At 55.9% G+C, this 21,131-nt stretch overlaps 1 protein-coding gene across 1 annotated transcript; it reads left to right on the top strand.

Moving 5' to 3' along the window:
* The first annotated feature begins 106 nt into the window (after positions 1-106).
* Positions 107-20,799, top strand: PLBD2 (phospholipase B domain containing 2). Its single transcript, XM_037511112.2, has 12 exons — positions 107-384; positions 6,874-6,967; positions 8,486-8,644; positions 10,896-10,996; positions 11,207-11,421; positions 14,757-14,854; positions 17,118-17,278; positions 17,841-17,936; positions 18,204-18,275; positions 18,787-18,939; positions 19,362-19,524; positions 19,701-20,799. Exons 1-12 carry the CDS (start codon positions 107-109, stop codon positions 19,866-19,868), a joined length of 1,758 nt encoding a protein of 585 aa, XP_037367009.1. The 3' UTR covers positions 19,869-20,799.
* Positions 20,800-21,131: the final 332 nt, after the last annotated feature.

Raw genomic sequence — 21,131 nt, 5'->3', positions numbered from 1 at the left:
CGCCCCTCCCCAGGGGCCCACCAATGCCCTGTCTGCCCCGGGCCCCGCCCCCGCGTCGTAGAGCGGTCACGTGAGCCCCGGCGGCGGCGCCCGGCTCCGCGCCGTCATGGTGGCCCCGATGTGCGGCTCCCGGGGCGCTCGCCGGGCGCGGGCGCGGGCGCTGGCCCTGGTACTGGCCCTACTGGTCGGGCTATTCCTGAGCGACCTGACGGGCGCGATCCCGGCCCCGGGGAGCCGCGGGGGCCACGACGGGCCGGTGCCCCCCGCCTCCCGCTGCCGCTCGGTGCTCCTGGACCCCGGGACCGGCCAGCTGCGCCTGGTGGACGGCCGGCACCCCGAGGCCGTGGCCTGGGCCAACCTCACCAACGCCATCCACGAGACCGGGTAAGGGTTGGCGCGACCTCGCGCGGGGCCCCCGGCACGGGGTTGTCTGTTGCCGGGCCGGCCTCTCGCCGGTGCAGCGCCCGCTCTCCGGGCTGTGTCCCCGGGGACGCCGGCACCGCACCGGGGCCAGGCTGGGTGGGAGCCGGTGCAGCATCCCTCAGGTCTGGGGCACCCGTCCGTCTCCAGCCAGGGCTGGCCTTACTCCCTGCCGCCAGGGCGCAGTGCCTCCAGCGCATCAGGTCCAGGGCCGGCGGTTGATCCAGTAACTCCTACCCCCAGGGAGGCCAGAGCCCCCACCACCCAGCTCACCAGACGGTGGTCATGGCCCTCCTGTAGACTCCCATGGGTGCCAACCCCCTGCCTTCCTCCAGAGCCAGCGCAGCAGGATTGAACCAGGATTCCCGGCCAGTTTGAAAACAGAGGGTCCCTAAGCCCACATAGACTGGGGTGGTCTGGCTGCTTGGGCTCTGCTCCCTTCCCTCTGCTGGCCCGGTCCAGGGGAAGGCCGCTTGGCCAGGGACTTAGTATGGAGCCAGGTGTGCTGTCCTTGGCATTCATGGTCACACGCCTTGTTGCTGCGCCCCAGGCTGTCATTCTGTTGTGTAATTCTCACCCGGTTACTCTGCTGTCTGGGCTCCCTCATCTGTGGTCTGGATTTTGAGGATGTGTGCTGGCCAAGAGGTTGATGGTGTCACTCCTGATACCATGGCCTGTTCATTCATTCACTCATTCGGTGTACTTGGTCTTGGGGACACAGAACTGAGCAAGGTAGGGGTCCCGTTCAGTGGGGGAGACAGACAAGGCCAGAAAGAAAAGCCAAGTCAGTGTGAATGCAGAAAGTATGCTTCTAGGCCTGGTCCTTGCCTAGGCCCTGGATCTAGAATGTGTTGGGGGATCTTAGAGAGCCCTGTGTCTTCCCACCCCATCCTGGGTTCATCCCAGTGCTTAAACTACACTGCTCCCCCACGCCCCACAGCAGCCACAGTCTTCATCCTACTGCTGCCCCCATCCATTTCGCTGGTGAACATTCATTCCTGTAGGTGTTGGGGAGACACAGACCCTGCGGCTACCCCCATTCTGGTACTTTGTGGCATCGGACAGATGGGAGATTTGGGGAGGGAATTAGTGCAGGTACAGGAGCTTGGTGGAGCTAATCTGGGAAGGCTCCCAGAGAGAGGAGGCCACAGGTGGGCCTGGAGTCTATGGGGGCACTAGAGTTTACTCTGTGACTGGAGTCTGGTGGCCCCACTCTCGGCTGACTGTACCCTACTTCACAGAACTAACAGGAAATGCTTAGTCTTTGCCTGGATGCCAGCAAAGGGAGGAGACCGCGAGGTGGGGGCCTGCATGGAGAGGAACTTTGGCCCAGGAGGTGGCCTCTGGGCAGTGTTCTCAGTCATGGACAACAGGAGTGGAGAGCAGGCTTCCTTGGCTGAGCTGGATGGGTAGTTCTTCCTGGCCCAGCGCCACTGCTGTGTGACCTCGGGCAAATCACTTCAATTTCTGAGCCTGTTTCTTCACCTGAAGGTGGGGCTTGAAGGGAAGTTCATGGCATCGTGGAAAGCACCCTGTCTGTTTACCAAAGGAAGGAAGGAATGAAAGAGGTGTAGGTGTAGGGGAAACTGAGGCCTGGGGCGTGATCCCAGGTCTCCTCCATACTTCTTGCTCTCATCATCCTGGCATCTTTCTGGTCCTCGTTCTCTCCTCTTGTACTCATGTGCCCCTTTCCCTGAGTTTGACAGCACTTGGGGCTGATAGAGTATCAGAATTTCCCATTTTATAAGCAGGGAAATTGAAATCCTCAAAGGCAGACTCTTGAGAACTTGGGGTGAGATGAAAGAAAGACATCTAAGGAGTCCTCCTGGCCCTGGGCCGTGGGTGGTTGCCCCAGTTTTGAAAGGGTAGAGGTCAGAGTTGTGACTCCGCCATGCACCTGGGCCTGGGCCACCTCCTCCTTCTGTTTCCCAGATTTCACCACTGGGAATTTGGAGACAACTTCCACACCCTCATATCTCTCATTCAGTTGCGCTGTATCTGACTTTGGACCCTAATCCCCATGGAGCCTGAAACCAGAGACATTAGGATTTGGTGCCTGGAGATGAGAGAGACCCCCAGAGGCAGGGTCAGCGCCCGCCTGGCTCTGCCTTGGTCCTGGGGAGGTGGAGGCATCCAGCCTGGCCTTTCCCTCTCCTTACCTTAACTAACTACCCACCACCCCCAACCAGCCCTTTGATGTAAATTACTTCCTCTCCCTGTGAGAGGTAAACGCCAGTAAGAGCAAATCAACTTACTCATAAGCCAGAAACAACCCAACAAACCCAAACCCAACGCATTAAATTGGGTGAGACCTAGTTGTTAGAATGAGGAAGGAGCTGGCCACAGAGAAGGGGGGCATCCCAGAGCGGGGGGCATCCCAGAACGGAGGGCATCCAGGGCACACCAAAGCGGGTGGTGGCCCCCTGCCAGTCTCACGTGAATGGCCTTTCCCAAGTGCTGAGACTGGACTAGACCTGGGGTGGACTCAGACACGAGCCCCCCGACATAAGGTCACAGTGGCACCTGTGGGTTTTGCAGGAAAATAAAGAAGTTTGGGATCCATTGCTGCCAACTTTTATTTTTGTCAAACAAGTGCATTAAAAACAAAACAATATTTATCAACCTCCATCCTTCTGGTCTCATCAGGGATCAGCTGTTTTAGTGTCAAACAGGCAGAACCACAGCCAGGCCTGTCACGAGCAGCCCTTAGAGCATGTAGCTGGAGAAACACTCTCTTGTTGGTGATTTTCTTCTGGCCAGGGAAGGGGCAAGAGTCTCTCTCTTGGTCTGCACAGCATCCGGGGGTTCTTGGGGCCACTTGCCAGTGAGCCGTCCCATTTTACAGATGAGCAGGCTGAGGCTGGGGCCAAGGAAGTGCGAGGGAGGCCAGTGCCAGGTTTCCTGTCCAAAGGACAGATCCTCCTCTAACGTTTGCTAACTACAGGTGGCTGTGGGCGTTGAGGATGGGGACCAGCTGGCAAAGCTCGGAGAAATTATTTGGTGACCACTTAGGGCCTCAGGTAACAGGGGGATCCTCAGAGATCTGCCTTGGGGTCTCCAGCACTGAAGTCTGGTCAAGAATGGGTTCTGGATTTCTCCTCCCTGGGATTTCTGAGGACTCAGGATAAATGAATAAAACCCACCTAAGCCACATCACCCCAGTTGCCCTTCGGGGTGCAGGGGAGCTCTCTTGAACAAAGACAGTGACTATTTCCTCTGTATTTGCAGTGCTGCAGCCTGGGGGGAGGGCACCGTCACTTCCCCTATTAGTTAGAAAAGTAACTAACTTTTCATGGTGAAAATTCCAGCAGCTTAGAAAGTGAGATGGGATGTGGAAGGTACCCCCCCCTTCTTTCTTTCCATATATAACCATCTGTTACTTTTTCTTCCAGAAGGTTCTATGCATGAATAGACAAACCATACATCCATACATATGTACACGTATTGGGGTGTGTATGTCATGCTCTTATATATGGGGTTATCCTGTTCCCCTTTTTTTTTAAGCTTTGTTTCTGCTGCTTCATCAGCACAAGGCCTTGCACCACAGCGTTCTAGAAACCCCACATGCCTGGGCTATTTGAGCATCACACCCCTGGTGATGGATGTTTCGGGAGGGTCTGGTTTTCCTTGGCTTTGGTGAGAAAGGTGGCTGTGTTCAAGGACCCCCTGAGGCTGTGTGAGCCCCCTAACTGCTGTGTGTCCCCAGGGTCTCAGCTCTCCCCCAGGGAGGGCAGCACTTTGCCTGGTGCCTCCTGAGGAAGCCACTGGCCTCTCAGCTGTGATCAGGGCTTGATCTGAAGAGCTTTTTTTGGTTTTATGCGGTTATGCGGGTCTCCCTGGACCCCTGCGACTGTTTATACTGAGGGAATGTGCATCCTGCGCCTTGCTGGAAACTTCCTCCTGCCCCCACCCTCTCCCCAGACTCCCTCCCCAGACTCCCAATCAGGCAAATATTTGGAGGTGGGCTCTGTGTATATCTCACGGAAGAGGAGCCTTTGGCCCAGAGAGGCGAGGCCGTTTGCCCTGAGGTAGCGCTGAGCAGAGAAAGATGGGGGAGCCAAGCAAAGCCTGAAGGAGTGCAAGCCCGGACACCCTTTGTCCTGTTCTCTTGACATTTAAGATCTTACTGTGGTCTCTGTGCTTTCTGTCCTCATCTGATTATACCTGAGTCACTGGTCTTAAATTCTTGGCTCTCGTCTTCCTTTATAAGACCTAACACTACCCCACCACCACCCGCCAAGAAAACACCACAAAACCTAGTTGAATTAGAGGCCCAGAGCACAGGCTGTGGAATCTTTGGAATCTTAGTTCCAGCTCTGCCCTGGACTTGCTGTGTGTGACCTCGGGTAAGTGGCCTGACCTCCGCGAGCCTCTCTTCCCACATCTGTAAAGTGGGGGAGAATAAAAACCTTGGGGTCTTTGGGAGGCTTTAGAGAGGGAGGTAAACAAGTGACACTTAGCACAGTGCCTGGGGGCTGTTTTTACCCGCCAGAGCACGCCTGCCTCTCGCAGCCCATAGCTCCATCTTCATGGCCCCAAGGTTCTTTGCTTCAGAACACAGAGAATTCGGGTTTCCCTCTTTTATGTTCCCTGTTCTCCCCTCCAAACAAGCTCCTACTTAAACTTCAAGATCAGAGAAGCTGTCACCACCTCTGTGAAGCCTTCCTAGATTTTGCTCAGTGGCAGCAGGAGTATACCTCCTCAGGGCATCCCCTTGGCATTTGATTTCTTATCATAACGCTTATCCTGATGTATCCTCATCGGTTTACATGTCCCCCCAACTCCCATTAATTCCATGAATATCACTTATCCTTGTATACCCTCAGTGTCTGGCACCCAGAGGCGCTCGGAGAGGCTTGCTTGCCAAAAGCATTGGGTGTGGGTGTTTTGAGTATTTTCCTCTCCACAGTCTCCTCCCAGGCAGAGCTGAGCTATTCCTGTCCTGGAGCTGCTGGGTAACTTTTTCACCAACTTCCCGAGAGACTTTCGGGCTGGGCATGGCTCTCCCTCGACCTCAAGCCTCTTCAAGGTCTCATTACTGTCTTCCTGTTGCCCTCGTTTTCTTTATAGAAATTCCCTTAAAAAATGCTTTCCTCTGGGTTACAGAAGTTGCCTGGGGAATATTTTTATATCCTTTTAAATCCAGACCACAATGGGAAAGATTGAGAGCTTGCGCAAAAACCGCGACTTCGATAGACAAAACCCAAAGAAAAATCAATCAGAAACTAGCGATGTTTCCAATATTGGCAACAAGCAAAGGCTAATATGTGGACACAGAGTTTCACCAGCCTATAAGAAAAGATAAAAAGAAAACCCGGGAGAGGACGATGAGTAAAGGCCATGGAGCAAAGAACTATAAGTGGTCGATGAAAATTAGAAAATCTAGCTTCAATCGAGCACGACAATGAAAACAGCACGGTGGCATCTCTCGGTCGTCACCTTAGCGGAGATGAAGTCGATAGGAGTCGCGTTAAGCGAGGCGGTGGGCAGACAGGGCTTTGTGCATTGTGGAAAGTCAGTGCATGCCCCGGGCAGTCTCGGTCTGGCAGAAATACCGAGTCTGGGGTGTTGCCAAAAGAATCGGCAGATCCCTGCCTCCTAGCAAGCTGTTCGAGTGACCCAGATGCATGTGGGGGTACGAGGGGTGCTGCTCTAGAGGAAGAGTGGGCATCAGACTGCCTAGAATCAAACCCAGGTGCTGCCCTCTTCTGGCTCTGTGAGCTTGGCAAGCGAGTCAGCTCGTGCCCAGGGCTGCGCTGTGTAACAAACCAGCCCCAGGTCCAGCGGCTTAAAACGACAACCAAACGGCCTTGTGGTTTGTGGATCTGGGGGGTCTGGGGGTGGCTGGGGCAGCTCTGCTCCAGGCTGCAGGTCTCTCCTGCTCCTGGGACCCACGTTCTCGTGACAACAGCAGGGGCTCATCTTGTGAGTGACTCACAGTCACTTCCACCCACGCCCCAGCAAGTCCTATGACCTGGCTCAAGTCAAGGGGGCAGGGAACGACACTTGAACCGCTGGGATGGAGGCTCTGAGCTTCCATTTCCTCTTCTTCTGTGTGTAGGAGAAGTTAGGGGCCTGCCTTGTAGGATTGTGGGGTTGGCATGAGGGTGAGATGAGTTTGTGAGTAGGTGGGAAGTGGCTGGAACAGGGCCTGGCCCAGAGGATACCCTCACCGGACATTAGCTGGCATTGTTGGGGGACGGGAATACAGGGTAGAACAACTTTGGGGGAGGATGTTTGTCAGTACCTGTTAGAATTAGAAGCCGTGTGCCCTGTGACCTGGCTGAGCCTGACGGAGTGCAGAGACAGACAGCGCACATTCCATGAACACACAGCAGGTCCTTGCTGAGTTGTTTTTATGCTTGAGACCTGGAGAAAGCCATGCGCTGAGCCGAGCCCTGGCTTCAACTGCTAGTCCCTGTACTGACTGAACACCCTGTCCCTCCGTTCTAGGTGGGCCTTTCTGGAACTGCACACCGATGGCCGCTACAATGACAGCCTGCAAGCCTATGCTGCAGGTGTGGTGGAGGCTGCCGTGACCGAGGAGGTAAGGCCAGCAGGAGGGAAACAGGCTTCCTGGGCCCCCACCCCACGGACTTGCTCCTCAGGGAGCTTGGGAGGGTCCTGAGATAGGTGCAGAGTGGGGTTCCTGTTCCCAGCCCCCATCTGGTTGGGGAGCAGAAACTCACATGCATTTTTTAAAAGTTTACGCTCGGGAGGCCTCCCTGATGGCCTAGGGGTTGAGTCTCAGTGCTTTCACCGCTAAGGCCTGAGTTCGATCCCCAGCCAGGGAGTGACCCACATGGCGCAGCAGACCTCTCCTGTCTCCCTGCTGCTCCCCTCAGCAGTGTATTTCAGTAGATCCCCCGGTTCTGCTCCCCACTCTGTCTCTGGTGAATCCTTTCACCCCCCGCACCTCTGGCCTACACCCCAGTTCTTCTATGCAAAAAAAAAAATTTGCACTAGGTACTATTTGATGCATTTTAAAAATGTGTGACGTATTCCTAGTGACGAAGCACAGTGATGAAATGAACACCCAAACCACAGCCTACAGTGTTTCCGATACACTGAATCCCCCACCTCCAGGGGCACCCACCACCCTAAATATGGTGCTTTCTTTCATTCACTCACTCAGTGAATTTTTAATAGACTCACCTGCCATACAATTCACCATTTTAAAATGTACAGCTCAGTGGTTTTTTAGGATACTCATAAGGTGCTGCAACCATCACCCCCCCATCTAATTCTAAAACATTCTTAGCGCCCCAGACAGAAACCTGCCAGCAGTCACCTCCTTTGTCTCCTCCCCTCCCCTCCCCCCAGCCCCTGGTAACCATTAATGTACTTTCTGTCTCTATGTGTTTGCTTATTTCTGACACTTCTGTAAATGGAGACCCACCATGGTGGCCTTTGGTGACGGCTGTGGGTGGCCATGGCTCGTGCACAAGACCCACCCATAACTTCTCTCCTGCGAGGATGTCAGCGGGTGGCTTTGGGGTTCTGGGCCAGGCCTGGGTGTACTTGGCTGGGCCCACTGGCGCTTTTGCAGTCAGCTGGCCGGTCGGCTGGGCCAGGCTGGCCTCGGAGGGTCTCATTCATATGTCCAGTGTCAGCTGTCCATTAGCTGGGGTGACAGGGACGCCTGGGCTGAGGCTCATGGTCTCTCAGCCGGCTTGTAGTAGGCCCTCAGGGCAGCGGGGGTGCAGAGGCCTCTCGAGGGCTGCTTGAACTGGCACAGCAAGGACACTGGGACATAGTAGGTGCTCAAATAAGTATTAGTTTGACTGACTGATTGACTGGCTACTCACATAGATGGGGGCCCCCAGTGCAGAGCCAGGGGTACCCTGGGACAGACTTGGAAGGCTAAAGGTTCTCAGAGGAGGGGTGGAAGCTGGCTGGGAAGGACACTGGGGAGGGGAGCCAGCGGGAGCAAGGTGCTGTTTGGAGACCTGGAAGGGGGTGAGGACTCTGAGCCTGGGGTGGGCCTAGAGACCCCTGGGTCCTCAGGGAGGCAGGAGGCCTGGCCCACCCCACCCCTACCTTCGCCCACCTTGCTGCCCTGCAGCTCATCTACATGCACTGGATGAACACGGTGGTGAATTACTGCGGCCCATTCGAGTACGAAGTCGGCTACTGTGAGAAGCTCAAGAGCTTCCTGGAGACCAACCTGGAGTGGATGCAGGCGGAGATGGAGTCGAAGAAGAACTCCGCTTACTGGCACCAGGTGGGCGCGGCCGCCACGCGCAGTGGGAGTGGGGGCAGGGCTGCCGGGGCACCTGCCTCTGTGCCGGGGCTCTCCCAGCTGGCCCTCCCGCCTGGCCCCCGCTCCTCTCAGCCAGCCCTCTGTGTCCAGCGTCTGTCTGTCATGGTGTCCATCCCTCGCGCACCTGCCACTCACTGTCTGTCCAGCTTCCGCCTGTCCTTCCGGCCTTCCGCCCCAGCCTCTGTCCATCAGCCGCTCTGCCTTCCTGCTGCCGAAGAATCACTGAGGACGTGTAGTTAATTGTCAGCTCGCTGTTGTACTTGCACACAGGCATGTGGCCTGATTGTTTCCATCAGATGCAGTGAAAACAGTGCTCGGAAAGAGAGGGAGGGAAACGGGAGAATTAAAACACTCCGGGAAGGTTGGGCGCAGTGAGTGTTGTGTTTTCCTTCCTCGGGTGAGCTGCTGGGGGCTCCCCACTGAGAGAGTTCCCGGCAGGGTGCTCTCTGCCTTTTGGTTGCTCTTTAGTCATCAGTGAAGTTACCGATTTCTGAATTTCCCGAAATAGCTCGAGTTTACTGTGAAGTACATGCCATAGACCACCTCTGGAAATTGGCTTTTAGTGTCTGTTAGCATGTTCACCCAGCCTAGGCCAAGTTTACCCCACTTCCCGCAGTAGAATTTCCCACTGTCCACGCACCCATCTACTCACACCCTCACGGGAGTAGGTTCTTCCTCCCACCCACCTGCTCGCCCAGCCATTCACCCATCTTACCCTCCACTCATGCATCCGTACATCCATTCATCCATCATCTGCCCGCCTACCCATCCATCCATCCATCAACCATCATCTACTCTTCTGCCCATCCATCCATCCATCCATCATCCATCCATCCATCCATCCATCCATCCATCCACCCACATATACATCCCTCCATCCCTCCATCTATATGGATCCATCTGTCTGTCCATCCGTCTGTCTAGTTTGTCAGCCTGTTCATCCACCCACCCACAAATCTTTGACTCTTTCTTCTCGTTCACCCATCTGTCACTCACCTGTACATCTTAGCCTGGTTGTCAGTCCTTCCACCCACCCATCCTGTTGGTATGCCCATTTGGGTGCCTGTCCATTGCTTGCCTATCTGTCTACCCTCTGTTCTTCCTCCTGTCCCCAGTCCAACCGTTTATCTCTCTGGCCATCCTGTTTGCTACATTTCCTGCCTTCCTCCTGCTGTCCACGCACCTCTCAGCCTGTTCCTCTGTTGATTGAGCACATCTGCTGTCTCCTTAGAGACTTGGATCTCCCAGTTCTCTTGGGACGAGGTCCCTGTTCTTGAATGTGCCCTGCACATGCTCCCTCCCCAGCATCATTTGCTGCTGGCCTCTTGTGCTATGCTCCAACTTCCCTGGCCTCCTAGTACGAGATGTGTCACGTCTTATCTCAGGGTTATGACCGTGCTGTTCCCTTGGCCTGGAACACCGTTCCTATTCCCCTTGTGCCCGCTGACCCACCACCCCTTACCTCAGCGTCCTGAATTTCTTTGCCGCTTAGTGAGGCATTCAATCTGTCTTCAGCTAGATTCCAGCCCAGGAGGATAAGGCAAAGACCACATCTGCTGTGGTTCCTGCCATATCTTTAGTGCCTAGCACTGGGCTGTACCGAGTAGGTGCTTTATAAGTAAAGGTGTCCAGTTTTTGTAAATGAATGAATGAAAGAATCTATCTTCCTGCCCATCCCACTGACTAGACACTTGTTCGTCCCTCCAGTCTCCATCCCATCTACATAATTGCTTCTCCCACTGTCCTTCTGCCTGTCCATCCATCCATCTATCCATTCATCCATCTTGTGTAGTGTGGCAGGCTTGGGCCACAGCTCCGTGGGGAACATGGGGATGATATTTCCAGGTTACAGAACAATCACAGTGATAATGGGGAGAAGTCAACTGTAGGAGACAGGTGCCCTGAAACAGGAAGCTGTCAGCAGTGGGTCAGGAAAGGATGGGAGGCTTCCTGGAGAAGGTGGCTTTGAGCTGGGTCATCAGAGGTCAGCAGAGGTGGGGACACTCATCTAAAGGCAGGGAGGTGTTTGGCATGGAGGGGTGGGAACTGAATAAGGGGGTGGTCAGGGCTGGCTGGAGCCTGGAGGGTGGACACGGGCCTCTCCCGCTCTGTCTGGACCCCAGGCTGGAGCTCCTTCCATTGCAGGAGCAGGTGTGAGCCTGGAGAGAGGCCTCACCCTCCCTCTGCCCCCGCCCTCTGTCCCCTCCCCTAGGTGCGGCTGACCCTCCTGCAGCTGAAAGGCCTAGAGGACAGCTATGAAGGCAGTGTGGCCTTTCCAACTGGGCAGTTCACCATCAAACCCTTGGGGTTCCTGTAAGTGCCACGCCAGTGTGGACAGGGCAGGGGAAGGGCCATGCGCCTCCTAGGCAGACATAACTGGGCCCAGCACTGGTTCTGCCCCTTCCTGGCCATGTGGCCTAGACTGGTCAGCGAGCTCCCAGGGCCTGTGCTCCCTCTTCTGGGGAGTGGGCATGGCATGGCACCCACGGCCTCAGTGGTAACCCCCCGCCCCGGCCCCCTCAGCCTGTTACAGATCTCTGGGGACCTGGAAGACTTAGAGCCAGCCCTGAATAAGACCAGGACCAAGCACGTCCTGGGCTCGGGCTCCTGCTCTGCCCTCATCAAGCTGCTGCCAGGCCAAAGCGACCTCCTTGTGGCCCATAACACCTGGAACTCCTACCAGCACATGCTGCGCATCATCAAAAAGTACCAGTTCTACTTCCGGGAAGGCCCCCAAGGTGGGTGGGTGTGTGTGTCTGTGTGTGAGTGTGAGGGGCACACGGGGCCTTGGCCTCATAAATACTGGGGTCACTGTAGAGCCATTCCAAGAGTCTCTCTGATTTTCCTGTTTCACAAGGGGTATCAGTAAGCTGTGGCTGCATAACAAATCACCCCACATTTAAGACAACAAGATCGTTAAATACAACTTTTTTTTTGCTTACATGGCTGCTCAGCTGGGCTCACTGTGCTTCTGAGCGGGCTGACCTTGCATGGCCTCACTTGCCCATCTTTGTTGTCAGCTGGGGTGAGGAGGCAGCTGTGCTTATAAGGCCTTTCATCCTCTTGTAGGCTAGCATGGGCCTGCACATGTATCTCTGGGCAGGGAAGTGTGGAAGGCCTCTTGAGGGCTGGTTGAAACTGGCACACTTCTCTGTTGCCCAGAGCAAGTCATGTGACCAGCTCAGATTCCAGAGGTAGGGAAATAGGCCCCCTAGAAGGAGCTGCAGAGTCAGTTGCATGTGATATGGGCTTGGGAGAATTGCAGCCATGTTTGCAAATAGTCAGCCATGCAGGGAATGCATACATTCATTCTTGTCAAATGTGAACATCTGGCAGTGAGGCCCACCCCGCCACCTGTGTCCCCAGTGTCAGCCCCAGAGGTAGCTACTGCCAGATGTTTGCCTTGGCTCCTTGGCCAAACTCAAAAACCTGGTGTCCCTAGGAGGTGGCGAGAGGGGGAGGAAATGCACACCCTCACTCGTTGCTAGTGCGGGTAGGAATTGGCGTGGCCACTGGGGAGAGAACCCAGCGGCATCTAATGAAATTCCAAAGCTGTCACTCCCTTGATCCAGTGATTCTCTGATGCAGGATTGTCCTTAGAGAAACATCTCCATGTCTGCACCATGTCAACTGCCCGAGTGGTTTGGAAACAACTAGCGCTCGTTGACTGAGATGTGAATAAACTTCTAAGTTGACATCTCTACAGAAAAGTGTGCGCTCGTAAGGGGTTTTTGCACATCGGACACGCCTGTGTGCAAGTTTCCAATTGGAGGGCGGGATGTGGCCAACCCCTAGACCCCCAGGCTGGAGCTCCTCCCATTGCAGGAGCAGGTGAGCCTGGAGAGAGGCCTCACCTTTCAGAAGCTTCCACCAGAATCTTCTCCCCTGTCCCTTCTCTGGTGCCACCCCCACCCTGGAAGAGTCTCTATCCTGACTTGGAACAGTGAGATGAGCTCTGCCTGACTTTGAACGTTAGGTGATTGGAAACCCAAAGCAAGGCTTCAGATGTTACCTCCACTCTGCGTACTGTTGCGAGATCCAGCCATGCTGTCGTGTGACCACAACCTCATGCTCACTGCGGTGTACCCATTAACATTTTCACATCTTAAAAAAAGACCCCGGCATGAGTGACATGTCGTGTACCATAGAAAATTGGAAAATATGGTTGAAAACCTTTTTTTTTCTAGCCTTTAAAAAAATGTGCCTCCATTTTGCCATTGGTTTTAATTTCTGCTGCTTCTTGTTGCCACAAATTTCAGCAATACTTTTAGAGGAAGAAATACGTCTGCCAGATACCCTCCCTGCAAATTCCAGATCCTTCCATAGAGGAAAGTGCTGTTGCCACTTTGGTTTATATCCATCTGGATCTGGGGGGAGGTGTTTATATGTGTATATATGTGGTCTTGCTTAAAACCCATAGGCTTTATAAGAAAAGTTTTAGATTTGCAGGTAAATGGAGTAAACAGTGCAGAGTTTGGCCCAGGAGCCAAGGCAAACATCTGGCAGCAGCTACTTCTGGGGCTGACACTGGGGCACAGGTGGTGGGGTGGGCCTCGCTGCCAGGTGTTCACTGATGGACCAGCTTTGGCATATTATTAGCAACTGAAGGTGCTGGTTTGAGTTTGAGTTTGTTCTGTGTGGCAGAATTCAGTTGATTTTGACACAGTATCATACAGATTAGCCTCACTGCCCTACAAAGTCTGCTCTCTGGGTTTTTAAAAAAACATAAATAAGATGATTCCCTGCAAATTGTTTCCAGTTTGCACCTTTTGCCCCACTGTTGGCCTTGGGAGAGTTTTCAACATTGCCATAACGGATCCACTTTTTAACAGCTGTGTGTTAAACCTCAGTCCCCAGTTGAAGATTTGGGACACATCCAGGTCTTTGCTGTTTGAAGCAGCAAAGCAAGTGGGCCCAGAGAGGCTTCCTAGTGCAGATGCTAGGTTAAAGGATGGGCATAATTAAATTTTCAGTCTCTAGATAGATACAGCTAAATTGCCTCCAAATTGGGCCGATTTATGCCTCCACCATCAGCCTATGAAGGTGGTGACTCCCCCTCCCCCAACTTTGCCAGCACTGGGTATTATGGTTCATTTCAATTTTCCCATCCTGGTGGGATGGGATAACATACCAAACTAAGTTCATTTTTGTGCCTGGAACTCCCTGTACCTGAAGTACATCCCTGAGAAGCACTGGGCTGGTTATATGACTTTGTAGGCCTACTGTGCATCCACTGTTGTGCTAGAAGCTATTTCTGTGATCTGGTAGCTAAAACCCTCACCACTGGCCAGCAGATACGTGGCTGAGCTGGGATTCTGCCCAGGTTTCCTCCTCCCTTCGTATGGAATATTATGCAGCCATAATGAAGGAAGTCCTGGCATGCATGGACATTGAGGACATTATGCTAAGTGAAATAAGCCAGATGCGGAAAGACAGATAACACCTGATCCCATTTGTATGCGGAACCTAAAAGCAACAAACTCAGAAACTGAGTAGATCATGGATGGAAGGGCCATGTGGGGACTGGGAGAGGTTGGTGAAAGGGAACAAAGTTTCAACTAGAAGATGATTAGGTTCTGGGGTGAGATAGTTAGTAATACTGCACTGTGGACCTGAAATGAGTTGGGGAAGCAGGACTTAGTGTTCTCACCAACATGGTGCCGTGAGGGGCTGGCGTGTCGGCCAGCCTGGCTGTGGTCCGTTCTGTCATCCCAGAGCTCACCTTAAATCTGGACAGTTTAGTCAACTAGATCGCAATAAAAGGGAGAGGAGAAGCAACCCCAACGTAGGGCCTGTGCTTTTAGGGCCCTAGCTGTCACCTTCGGAATGATGTTTTTTACAACTCTTTGCAATCAAAAAAGGGGGAACTGCATTGCTCCGAGCTCATACACGCACACACACACACACACAGACACACACGTGTGCGTGTGTATCAAATGGCCTACTTTGCAAATGTCAGAAGGGACAGAGTGGGGCTCCCTATGAGCCCTGCTGCTCTGCACCCGGGTTGGGGTGCAGGGCTCCTGTGGAGTTGTGGAACCAGCACCCTCACCCCCGCTCCTCTCCCTGACAGAGCCCTCTCCGCTGGTGCCCGGCAATGAGCTTGTCTTCTCGTCCTACCCCGGTACCATCTTCTCCTGTGACGACTTCTACATCCTTGGCAGCAGGCTGGTGAGTCGTGTTGTCCTGTCCCCGTCTCTTGTCCCCGTCCCCAGGGCCGCTTCCCACCCAGCAGCTCAGGGCCAGCAGGATGTACCCCCTTGACCAGAACACAAGAATGGGGTACCCTTCCAACGCTGTGGTCCCTCTGACCGCTTGTTAATGTGGGTTCCCAGCCCCGTGTGGGGCCCCCGCGTCCTGCGGCTGGCATGGGACTCTGCATTGTAACGCAGCTGCTCAGAAATCACCGGTCTTGGGGCCCTTGTGAAATCCCCTTGACCTCAGCGACCCCATCTGGTTTTTATGTATTGAGGATAAGCTGCCTCCCTCTCCCCCCACCTGGCCCTGCTCTTTCTCACACTGCCTTCCCTCTCCCTGTCCACACACCCTCTAACCTGGCCAGGTTTTCAGAATAAATGTTGTTTACAATGTGTTGTTTTTACCGGCTTTCCTGGCTGGGGCCCAAACTCGTTTAGAAATCTGTCCCTGGCACCCCTCACCAAGGCAGCCAGCCTGCGATCGCCAGGGCAACACGGTGGAGGAGAAAAAACATCACTTAAAAAAAGCCTCTCAGATGCAGAAGATGCCAGTTCCCTGGGGGAGGGGAGGGGGGACGGAGTTTCTTTCTTTCTTAGGACTTACCCCCCTCTAGATGTGGAAAGAGGCTTGAGAGGGTCAGGTGGAACATGAGGGGTCCCCCTCGCTGCAGTCAGGGTGAAGCCGGGGGAAGGACAAGCTGAAATGGTTTAATCCACTTACCTGCAAAGTCTCCAGGCGGGTCATGATCCCCTCATCTGGGTCTTTAATGTTTTTGTGCCACACACGCCATCCCCCTGGCAGTCTGGGGTGCTGTGAACCCCTTCTCAATAATGTCTTTTAAATGCATAAACCAAAGCACGCAGATTATAAAGGAAACCAATTCTGCTGAAACGTGTTCATCGAAATAGAAATCAACACATCGAGGAGGAAAATCTGGCAGCAGGTGTGCTAACCGCCCTCATTTAGAGTAACGGGGAGCACAAAGGATTATCTAGGGGACCTGCAATCCTGAGCTATGGAGGGGAAGGCCCCTGTTCCGTTGGTGACAGTCGGTGCTGGCACTGGGCTGTCTCCCTGTCGGCAGTGGGAGGAAATGCTCAATTTCAACTTGACGTTAGTGAAAATGGAGAGGTGTTTTCCCAGCCACGTCTGCCAGCTCCCTGGACACAGCCTAAGAACCCCCCTCACCCCCCAGAGAGGAGCTGCCACCAGGCTGCCAGTGTGAGGCCCGGCCGTGGCCTTGGATGCTAAGAGCAGCTGTGAGGGCCAGGGAGAGAGGGCCGAGGGGATGCCGCTGAGAGGCTGCTTTGCAGCTTCTTCTCAACCATCACACATGGCTCCTGCTGTCTTTTAGCCTTTTTCCGGCCTTGAATACTGAGGAAAGGAGCCTGCTAACTCTCTGGTGGAGGGGACCAGCCCTGATTTAAGATCTGGAAGCGCAGGGGTCGAATCCTGGGGTCCACCCACTTACTGTGATGTTGGCAAGTTTCCTAGCGTCCTCTAGCCTCGGTTTACCTTTCAGCGAGAAGGCGACAGGGTTGCGTTTCTCCCAGGCGGGCTGCAATTCGTTGAGGTGGTGGTTGGCCAGGCTGATAGCTGCAGGCCACCCAGCTTTCCCTGTGAAACTGCAGGGAAGTGTAGACATGTGTGTTTTCTTTCTCTGTTTTAGTTTATTTTTTGAAGATTTATTTATTTATTTATGCATACACGAACTGGGATAGAGGCCAGAGGTATAGGGGCCGGGGGGTGAGAGGATTCACCAGAGACAGAGTGGGGAACAGAACAGGCAGATTGACTGAAATACACTGCTGAAGGGAGCAGTGGGCGAGACAGGAGAGGTCTCTCCACCATGTGGGTAGCTCCCTGACCGGGGATCAAACTCATGCCGTAGTGGCTGGCAATAGCTTGACAGCACTGAGATTTAATCCCTGCGCCACCAGGGAGGCCCTCTTTCTCTGAGGAAAGAGCTCACCAATGTGAGGGGTCCAAAGGGGCAGCACCTGGGTGCTCTTGGTGGGGGGGGGGGCAAAGTTAGAGACATGATTGTGAGCTCCCCTCAGTTCTGATCCATGAACCAGAGGGGAACATGCACCTGAACTGGTATGTGAGGTTGTGAACAACTGTTAGCCATTTGACCTCTGAACCAGGACTGATGCAGTACTGCCACTGGGTGACGGCGTGCCCAGCTGTAAGTCAGGTGGCCCTTCAGCTCAGCGACCCCTTGGCTCTCCCGCAGGTAACACTGGAGACCACCATTGGCAACAGGAACTCGGCCCTCTGGAAGTACGTGCAGCCCAGAGACTGTGTGCTGGAGTGGGTGCGCAACCTCGTGGCCAACCGCCTGGCCTCGGACGGGGCCTCCTGGGCAGACATCTTCAAGAACTATAACAGTGGCACGTGAGTGGGCTCCTGGCACTGTGGCTTCCTTGCCCAAGAACTGGACCAAACCCCGTCCAACACCCAGACCCCAGGGAACCTGACTGGTCCAGAGGCCACTCCCCCCACAGCCTCTGCAGATCCCCCTCATGGGTCCTCATGAGTTGGAAGGAGTCCTCCAGTCCCCTTGTTTTACACAAGGGGAAACGGAGACTAAGGGACAAAGGGATATGCCTTCCCGCCCCCACCCCCTCCTCCTCTCAGGGAAATGCCCCCAGGGGAAAGACAGAGAACTTCAAACTGGAGCGCCCTGGGGAGCACTGATCAGGAGGTGGACATGGCAGGGATCTGGATATTGTATCTTGGAATGTCAGGCAGAAGAAATGACTTTTATTTCTAGGGAGCCATAGACTACTCAGGAGCAAAGAGCATGAAGGGAAAAGGGTTTGCGAATGTGAGGTCAAGCTGCAGTGTCAGAATGATAGTCGGGTGGCTGACACCCATAGGTCACCCCTGCGCCAGGATTCCTGGCCATGTGGGGCTTGCGTGGTGGCGTGGTCAGTCCCCCCATTTGGCCCGGCAGGTACAACAACCAGTGGATGATCGTGGACTACAAGGCATTCGTGCCCGGCGGGCCCAGTCCTGGGAGCAGGGTGCTGACCATCTTGGAGCAGCTCCCGTGAGTACCCGGGAGAGGGGCTGGTGCACCAGGCAGAGGAACCACCTAGGCAGAGGCCAGGAGGCTGCTGAAACGGGAGGGGAGGGAGGGGAAAGCTAAGGCAGGCGGCACTGGAAGGGAAGGCAGCCTCGGACTGGGGCTACAGAGACAGGACCTCATCGACGCCATCCTCAGGCAATGGGGAGCCATCGGGGTCCTTGAGCAGGGCAGTGCCCCCAGGAGCCTCTCTCTCACCGCTCCTGCCCCCATCTCTCCTCTCGGCGCCAGGGGCATGGTGGTGGTGGCCGACAAGACCTCGGAGCTCTACCAGAAGACCTACTGGGCCAGCTACAACGTCCCGTATGTCCCCCCACCATCCCTGCCCATTTATGTCCCCCTAAGCTTTCTGCTGGTGAGGGGTCCTTCCCAGGTGATCCTTTAAACCTGCAGAGCAAAGAAACCCACCCCCTCTTCAGCCAAAGAGTTTGGGAACCAGTTGTGGGGCTCATGTCCGCTCTGTATCACCTCCCGGTCTACACCCGCGTCTGGGTAGCAGGCCGGATGGCCCAGCCCAGTGCTGACACCCAAGGCTCTCCAGGTGGATCGACTTTAGGTGGCTTGTCTCAGCTGAGCCCCGGTTGTGGTGACCACGCTCCTCTGTCTCACCAAGGAGGCCCCCGAGGGCCCAGCGTCCCGGGGTCCCATGAATGCTCACGAGTCTGGATTTGAACCACCTCGGACCTGAGCCCAAGCTTGCCCCCTGCCGGCCTGGCTGGTGGGACTGTTAGTGCTCACGTGCTGGAGACCCCCCAGGCCAGGGTTTGGCCAGGTGAGGGGGGCAGGGTGGGGAGTGACCGTTCTGGTCCCGCAGGTCCTTCGAGTCTGTGTTCAACGCCAGCGGGCTGCCGGCCCTGGTGGCTCGCTTCGGGAACTGGTTCTCCTACGACGAGAATCCCCGGGCCCAGATTTTCCAGCGGAACCACTCGATGGTGCACGACATGGAATCCATGCTCCAGCTTCTGAGGTGCGTGCCCCCCAATTGGCCCCTCACAGCCGGCCTGGCGGTCCTGTGGCCGACCTTGCTGACGGGTGAGGGCACTGCCACTGGGGGCCGGTACCAGAGAAGCCGGCACAAGATAGGTACCCCACCGCCCCCGGGGCACCCCGTCTGTGGGGAGGCAGAGCGCCACCGCACGCAGAGCGAGAGGTGTAACGGGCGGGGTCTGAGGCCCAGGACGGGGCCCCGGGGGAGGGATGCCCGTGCAGGGCTCCAAATGCTGAGCATGGCACGTGGGTGGCGGGGGGTGAGGGAACCCCAGGAAGAGCAGCAGCGTGAGCCAAGGCTGGGCCGTGGAAAGTCGGGTAGGGGGCTGCCGCCCCTGTAGCGGCCCCTCCGCGGCCTCCCCTTCCTTCCCAGCGGGTAACGTTCCCGACCTCCCCGTCCAGGTACAACGACTTCCTCCACGACCCCCTGTCACTGTGCAAGGACTGCAGGCCCCAGCCCAACGGGGAGAACGCCATCTCCGCCCGCTCCGACCTCAACCCGGCCAACGGCTCCTACCCCTTCCAGGCCCTGAAGCAGCGCTCCCATGGAGGCATCGACACCAAGGTGCCGCCTCTGCCGCGCAGGGCCGTGGGGGGGCCGTGGGGGGGGGCGGGCCCCCTGCTTGCTGGCAGAGGGGTGAAGGCTGGGCCTAAGCGGGAGGCTGGCATCAGAACTGGGCGGGGGTGGGCCTCAGGGCCCCCGGGGCTGGTGCTCAAGGACCTCTCCCTCCCGGCCTCCAGGTGACCAACATGGCCCTGTCCAAGCTCTTGGGCATGCTGGCGGTCAGCGGCCCCACGTGGGACCAGGTGCCCCCGTTCCAGTGGAGCACCTCGCCCTTCAGCGAGCTGCTGCACATGGGCCAGCCCGACCTCTGGAAGTTCTCGCCCATACGAGTCTGGTGGGACTGAGGCGCCGCCTCTCCTCTGCTGCCTTCTGCCCCTGCTGTGCCCAGCAGGCCACTCCTGCCCCGCCCCCCCGTGGGCTGTGCCCTGCTGTACCCAACCTGCCCCCTGGGTCTGCCAGGGTCGTCTTCCTGGGGCTGGCTCCCAGGGTGGGATACAGAGCCCGAGGGTGCAGGTGAACTCGTTCTCCCCTGCGAGCGGGTGGTGCCTTCCCTCTCCTCTGTCTTCCCGGGTCTGCCTGTCTCTCCTCTCTGGGCTTCTCTCTCCCACCCTGGAGCCCCCGCCTCAGGCGGCCCCTCCTGAAGCTTTGGGAAGGGCCCTGGAGTCAGGTTCTGGGCCCCCAGTGGGACAGGACGGGACTGTTCTGGTCCTTTCCTTCCAGGGTCACTCCTGTCGGTGACCCTGGATCTCCTGCGGGGCCTCGGCCCCTGCGACTTGGGCATTACTTCCAGGCACTCCTCCTGGCCCCGGCTGCAGCCCTCTCCTTCTTTGGGAGGGAACCCCCAGTCCCCCCTTCTGGGCAGCTTCCTCGGGGACAGAAACTTGAAAACAAACAAAAACCAAAGTTTCTGGCAACTTGTGTTGGGAGGCCTGAACTCTCTGGGGACTGGCGCTGCCGCCAGCCCCCATGCTCCAGCTCATGCCCCTCCGCCCGCCAACCTGGGCCTGCCCTGGGCTCAGGCTGGTGCCCACAGCTCCCCTGCTCTAGAACAGTCGCAGGCTGTGCTGCCATTAAAGGAGAGAGGCTGAGACCCATGTGCTGTGCTGTTTGGGGCAGTGAGGGAGACTGGGGCAGCGCTAGCTCTCTCAGGCTGGGGTTCTATACTCCCACCGCTGTATCTTCCTGTCCATCCTTCTGTCTGCCCATCTATGCATTGATGTCTCTGCCAACCCTCACTCATTGTATAATTATTGTCCATCCACCCACCCACCCATCTGTCTGTCCACCCATCCACCCACCCATCCATCCACCCACCCACCCACCCACCCATCCATCCACCCATCCATCCACCCATCCACCCACCCATCCATCCACCCACCCATCCATCCATCCATCCACCCATCCATCCACCCATCCACCCACCCATCCATCCACCCACCCATCATCCATCCTCTCATCTACCCAGATGTGTACTGAGCCCCCTCCTACTTTATCTGAGTCCTCTTCTAAGACCCAGTGGCTTCCCAGTGGCTTCTTCTGTGGGGTACAGATCACCACAAAACAGAACCCCTGTCCCTGCCTGATCTCAGTCTGCACTGGAGACAGGG

Source organism: Talpa occidentalis, unplaced genomic scaffold (assembly GCF_014898055.3).
Source record: "Talpa occidentalis isolate TD23 unplaced genomic scaffold, MPIMG_talOcc4v2.1 talOcc4.14, whole genome shotgun sequence".
In the NCBI taxonomy this organism is placed as follows: Eukaryota; Metazoa; Chordata; class Mammalia; order Eulipotyphla; family Talpidae; genus Talpa; species Talpa occidentalis.
Note: the sequence above shows the minus strand (reverse complement) of the source record. Positions and strands in the feature narration are given on the sequence as shown.

Bases quoted from the DNA above. Each gene is read 5' to 3' on its own strand.
- PLBD2 (XM_037511112.2), top strand. From the start codon at position 107: ATGGTGGCCCCGATGTGCGGCTCCCGGGGCGCTCGCCGGGCGCGGGCG. The intron at 10,997-11,206 runs GTAAGTGCCACG...CGGCCCCCTCAG, and splicing joins ATCAAACCCTTGGGGTTCCT to CCTGTTACAGATCTCTGGGG. The intron at 19,525-19,700 runs GTGCCGCCTCTG...CCCGGCCTCCAG, and splicing joins ATGGAGGCATCGACACCAAG to GTGACCAACATGGCCCTGTC.